This window comes from Cryptomeria japonica, chromosome 8 (genome assembly GCF_030272615.1).
Source record: "Cryptomeria japonica chromosome 8, Sugi_1.0, whole genome shotgun sequence".
Taxonomy (NCBI): domain Eukaryota; kingdom Viridiplantae; phylum Streptophyta; class Pinopsida; order Cupressales; family Cupressaceae; genus Cryptomeria; species Cryptomeria japonica.
Genome location: NC_081412.1, coordinates 539663762 through 539669871, shown reverse-complemented (window position 1 = coordinate 539669871; position 6110 = coordinate 539663762). Strand labels below are relative to the sequence as shown.

Genomic DNA, 6110 nt, shown 5'->3' with positions numbered 1-6110 from the left:
GGGGCATTACATCATTTCCAACCAACCCACTTTTTTCTAAAATTTATTAATGAGGGTTTCTAAATATAGTATACCTAACCAAAAAGATGGGTATGCTTAATTAACTAAAAGGGTAATCCTTGATAAATTATACCTTATAATTTTAGCAATTTTTTGATACCTATAAATTAAGGTATTAATGAAGCACAGGAAGATCTCATTCATATTATGTTTTTTACTTAAGACCACTTTGTGATTACCCAACAATAACTTCTAGGGGCAAAAATAATTAAATACAAATGCCTTGAATTAGACCAATGGGCATTTAAAGGGAAGAGGAATGACAAATAAAATATTAAGGAAAGCTTTCAATCAAGAACCTAAAGAGGAGGAATTGACCAATCATTTTACAAGAGAAAAAGGGTTAGTAAGAAATGTAGAGATAATTAAATTATATATATATATAAGGCTAGAGTCCTATCTTTCTTTTAAAGAGAAAAATGCAGATATATTTCAATCCTATGAAATCTAGTGGGGACTAAATTCCAAGCACAAAAGTTAGGTAACATTATTAAAAAAGTTAGGGTGCACACGAAACAAGAGGAGAAAGCCCGATTGGGATTGAAAGGAAGGAACAAAAAGTCAATCCCAAGAAACCTAAAATAGCTTAGCATACATACTAATGGAAGTAAAAAATATATCAACAAGAGTAGAAGAATAAAAGAAATGCAATACATTTGGGAAATTGTTCTCTTGAAATAATTATGTCAATCTTAGCTCAAAAACATCTTGTCTTATATTATAATTGTTTATAATTCTTCAAAATAGATATGACAATTCTTTTATGATATAATAAGATTGCTATTTTTTGGATACATATATTTAAAATATTTGTATTAATTACTATTATATTATTATCCAATAATTTTTTAATCAAATTATAGAATTTATACTTTTAAAAATATTTAAAACTTATATACATGCCTAATAAAATAATATATAATCTTTTTAAGTAATATTCTTTTTAATTATAAATTTTATTTTATTTTTTTAATATTTATATATGCTTAAAGAATTTGAACAAAAGCAAAATGTATTTTAAAAATTAAAACTATGTAAAAATTATGAAACTTGTTACTAAGAATTACTTTATAATTCCATTTATTTATCAAGAAATTATTTAATAATTTCATTATTTTTCAAATATATTTTGATTTTGATTAAAATTATTTTATTTTAAAAATAATATAAAATTAATGTTATTATAATTATATTTTGATTGAATATTTAAAATTATTTTATTTTAGTAAATAATTTTTTTTAATTTATTGTAATATAAAACAAATTTCAAGAATAAATATTTAAATTCTCTTATTTTAATAAAATAAAAATATTTCTATTGATTCCATTTTTAAAACAAAATTTAAGAATAATATGTTTTCGTCATATTTCGTTACATATTTATATTTACTATTAAACTATTTTTTCATTATTTACATATTTAAACATTAGTGCTTGAAGTATATTATAAAACCATTTGAAATATATTATCATCAAACATTTGATATTGTAGTTGCAACTAAAAAAGTTTCAGTATATTGCTTTTATTTGAATAAATACTTATATAACTAAAACAGTGGCTGACATCACATAAAGACACTCAACCGTTGAGACCAAAATTTGGAAGACGACTCGTCCTGTAGCTATTCGGAAGCCAAATCGATAAGAGCTGTTATTATTATTATAAGACATTCTCTCAAACTCTGACAATATGATACACATACATATCCTTGCCCTCCCGATACAGGATAAAGAGAATATTAGCGCTTGAACTATTGAGACCTCTGATTAGAAGAGAAGGATTCCTTGTCCTTCAGCTGATCCGGAAGCCAAATTGTTAACCCCTGATTTCTTTCCCTCAGAAAAGAAAATATAGGAGATTCCTTCAGGCTGTTACATAGTTTTAATTCGAGTTGTGTTAAACATTGAAGATCATCAATGTTCGGAGGTAATTCTTCTAACTTAGAGCAAGACGATAAGTTGAAATATTTTAGTGACCTAAGTTCTCCTACGCTGGATGGCAAGGATTTCAATTTCATACAACTACTTAAATCTAAATGTGTCAAGGAAATAAGCTGCCCAAAGCTATCAGGCAATTGCTTCAGTTCCAGACAATTGCACCGCAGCTCTGCTAAAGCGGTGAGTTCCCCAAAGCTAGAAGGCAATTCTTCCAGATCATTTGACTGCAGGCTCAACTTCTTTAACCTATGCAATTGACCGAAGCTAGAAGGCAAGGCTTCCAATTTCCAGCAGCTTTCTAAATTTAAAACCTCCAATGAGGTTAATCTCCCAAAGCTTGATGGAAGTTCTTTTATGTTAACACACTCTGCTAGATTCAAATGTTTCAGAGAACTCAAGTCTCCAAAAGTTGAGGGCAATACATCCAGTTGTTTGCAACTTGTTAAGATCAACTCTTCTAAACAACTTAATTGCCCAAACAATTTTGGCAGATTCTTCAAAGAATTTCCACCACTGATACTCAATTTACATAATGAACGCAGTTCACATACCTGCTCGGACAGCTCGTGCATTTTATCCCATTCATCTAATATCAAAACCTTGAGGCCAGTTAAGTGATCAAGCCTCTTGGGCAATATCTGGAGAGTTCTCATTTCTTTTAAATCTAATTCCTCCAAGGAAGAATTTTGGATGACGTTTGCAGGCTTGGACTCCTGCAAATTTGCAGATTCCTGAGAATGTGCAGTGGCTTTCATAACGCGTAGCCTCTTGGGTAACTGCATCCATATTATGATCCATTATAAGGACATTGTTTCCAAATCTAAACAAACAATTGAACATAAAAAAATTATATGAAATGAAATGAGGAAGGACTTGCCCGATACAAAGTCACACCATCCTTAAAGACAGGGCCATGGAACACAGCCAACCGTTCCAGACACTCCAAATTAACTGGCCATAAACCGGAGATGTCGCCACCTAGTCGCAGAAATCTCAGTTCTTTAAATTTGGGTGTCTTTCGGCCTGATGGTGATACATTTATCTTGTTCCCCAACGCCAGAACTCTCAACGATTTTTTCATTGACAGAATGTGATTCTCATGAAGTTCATACACAGCGTCAGTCTCATCCCTCTCAAGCCAAAGTCCTCTAATTTGATCGAGCCTCTGCTAAAACATGATATATTTCATTAATGCTATTACTAGAGATTACATTTCTATACTGTACTTGTATACAAATACAAAGACACACCTGATTCTCGCGTACAACATCGACCCAGGATTGAATATCTGTAATTCTTTTGGATTCAGACATACTCATCCCTTTTGCTCGGAAGATATCTAGAACAACCAGTTTGCCTTTGTCGGACGTCTTAAACAAAGCCGCCTCTTCAAGATGTGTGACCTCCTCTGCTCCAACAATACACTCCACATCGTGGCGACTCCAGCTAGCAAAGAAGCAGCAAATATCCAAAAACGCTTCTTGCGTAGATGTTTCCAACTCATTATACACATTAGTGAAAAGACGTTTGCTCAGATTTTCTTCAATGACATCCTTTCCTCTCTCCAAAGCTTCAAATATTTGTGTACATCTCTCTACCATGAAGTTCTGCTTACTCAAGCGAGATCCAACAATTTCCAAAACTAACGGAATCCCAGCACAAATCCGCAGGATTTTTCGCATGTCATCTGTGTCCCTGTTGATTGTATTATGAAGATCATCTTTTAGCAAAATTTCGATCGCTTCTTGGTCGGGTAGAGTATCCACAATATGCTCACGACGTGTAAGGCCGGCGTCCTTAAGCATATCCGTGACACCCAAATTTCGAGTTGTGAGCACTATTCTGCTCCGCTTCGGAAGGCCTGATAAGCGTTTTGGGAAAAGCTCTTGCAAGTCTTCTGTGCGAAGAGCGTTGTCAATAAACAGAAAAACTGGCTTGTTTCCTTGGGCTTGGAAAGCGCTGGTGAGATGATCCCGACCCTCTGCGCTATTTCTCAATGTTACATTCCTGTCATAAGTATATGCTGGGAAGGCATCTTTCAATATTTGCTCCTGCATACACTTTATGTAATTACTGGGGCGGTCTTCTTTCATTTGAACTCCCGAATAGTTGTAGTTTGCGAGATCTAATTCAGCTATAACAGCGGTGGCCAGAGTGGTCTTTCCTATGCCCCCAAATCCGTAAATAACTACCGCCAATGAGGAGTTGTTTTCTGTTTCCATGTCCAGCAACTTTTTAACTTGTTTCTTCTGCTCTTCGATGCGAACTGCCGATCAGCCCAGAGGAGAACATTAAGATAACAACAACACATGTAAATATAGATGAAAATTTTGGAAAAATAAGGTTTATATATATTTACCCGCATGATATGGATAAATAGGCTTCCATGGAGGGAAAGTCACAGACTGCTGTTGTTGTATATCTTTTACTGCTCGGAATGTAAGATCTTGATACAGCTGATTTATTTTCAATTGTACAGCGCCCAAGCTTTCGTAGTTCACAGAAGCTTTCATACACCTGCTATACGGATAATTTTCATTACAATAACAAAGAATAAATCATGATAATACAAAGAATTCACATTAAATTCAAATATTTAAACATTATACCGGAAAAGTGTTCTAGATCTTAATTGTGAAGCGCACATTATGGATCCTTCAACAACCAATAAAACAGCTTCATTCAATATATCTTCTTCTTGGGGCATATCATACTTCAACTTTCTTATATGCCCAGCAAGCTTAGCCATTTGCCTAACGAGTTGTATGCATTCACTCCGGTTTTCAGAGATCTGATCAATCTGGTCTAGCAAGAAAACTACAAGAGCTAATCCTCCAGCCATCCGGTGCGCCTTCTCCACTTTTTGCAATATTTGTGCTACAGCTTCTCTGGTTCCTTCGTCTCCCTGTAAATACAACCACCGTTAATTCTAACTCATCGTAAATAATTCCAACATTCTGTTAAGTAATCTTTATGTCAGAATAGAATTAAAATTAGCAGCCACCTTCGTCAACTGAATATGTTTATTCACAAATTCAAGGAATTCACAGCCACTTTGGATAAAGGAACTCCATACTGATTTTGCTCTATCCTTCAGTGTATCAGAAAGGGTTTCTAAACTAGTGCTTTCCTCCACCGCCTCTTCTTGTTTTGACTGAATTCACAAACACAATAATGAATAAAATGCAGAAATAAATTAACAGTTCTTATGATTACGGTTGAAGCTAAGTACCAAACTAACCCTGTCTGAGAACTCGTCGATGAGTTGGATCAAATAGTCAACGTCGGTGGCATTGTTGATGGTTTGAAAAAGGCTGAAAGAGTTTTCCTCCGTGGACATCTGAGATGACGGCACCAAAACAACAGGCGACATCTGACCTGACTGCTGAGCAGGTGAGGGCAAGGGAGATGGCGGCAAAGGAGGTGGCGACTGGTCAGGTGGCAGTGGCGGCTGAGCAGGTGGCGACTGAGCGGGAGGCAGCTGAGAAAGTGGCGGTGGCGTTGGCGGCGAAGCCTTCTTTGGGCAACAGCAGGGCCAAGAGAAGGACCAAAAGGAGGCCGAGCATAAGGACCAAAAGGAGCCCATACCAAATGTGAGCGAGATGAGATGTTGTTCAGATACAAGCATTGAGTGCTTTATAGGCTTCCTATTTCTTTAGTCTGTATATATTTGTTTTTTTATTTTTAATTTATATCCAAGCTAGAGAATAATTAGAATGGAGAAGGCAGCCAATATTTTCTTTGTTTATTTATTTATTTCAATCCACACGAAGTTATTCTTTGCTGTTTTTTTCGATAATTTAGGATGCTATGACAACTGTGGGAAGTAAAGTGAGGAGCATATTATTTGGCCTTTCACATAGTATTGGAATTCCTAGTTTAGTGTTCTTGTTTAGATAGATTAGATTTTGAGTTAAAGTTCGTAAGTACAGATAACGATTTAAAGTGAATTTATTTGTTTAAAGGCTATTTTATTTTATATTAGTATAGTTTTATTTACTATATAAATTGTTATATAAATTTTGTTATGTTAATATTCTTTAATTTCAGTTTTTTTTTGTTTTTTTTTTACTATTTGGCTCTCGATATTAATAAAATTGTGAAGGAAAATT

At 34.4% G+C, this 6110-nt stretch overlaps 1 protein-coding gene across 2 annotated transcripts; it reads right to left on the bottom strand.

Annotated features, from left to right (window-relative positions):
* Positions 1 to 1502: 1502 nt before the first annotated feature.
* On the bottom strand, positions 1503 to 5642 carry LOC131051818 (disease resistance protein RPV1-like). Of its 2 annotated transcripts, none has more exons than XM_059209763.1 (7): positions 5240 to 5642; positions 5003 to 5152; positions 4608 to 4903; positions 4358 to 4518; positions 3249 to 4264; positions 2876 to 3163; positions 1503 to 2774 (listed from the first exon to the last, which is right to left on the bottom strand). In XM_059209763.1, the coding sequence occupies exons 1-7, from the start codon at positions 5624 to 5626 to the stop codon at positions 1812 to 1814; spliced, it is 3261 nt and encodes a 1086-aa protein (XP_059065746.1). In that variant the 5' UTR covers positions 5627 to 5642; the 3' UTR covers positions 1503 to 1811. The 2 variants fall into 2 exon arrangements, with proteins under 2 accessions (XP_059065746.1, XP_057842406.2); XM_057986423.2 differs by having other exon boundaries at positions 4358 to 4515.
* Between the last annotated feature and the right edge of the window lie 468 nt (positions 5643 to 6110).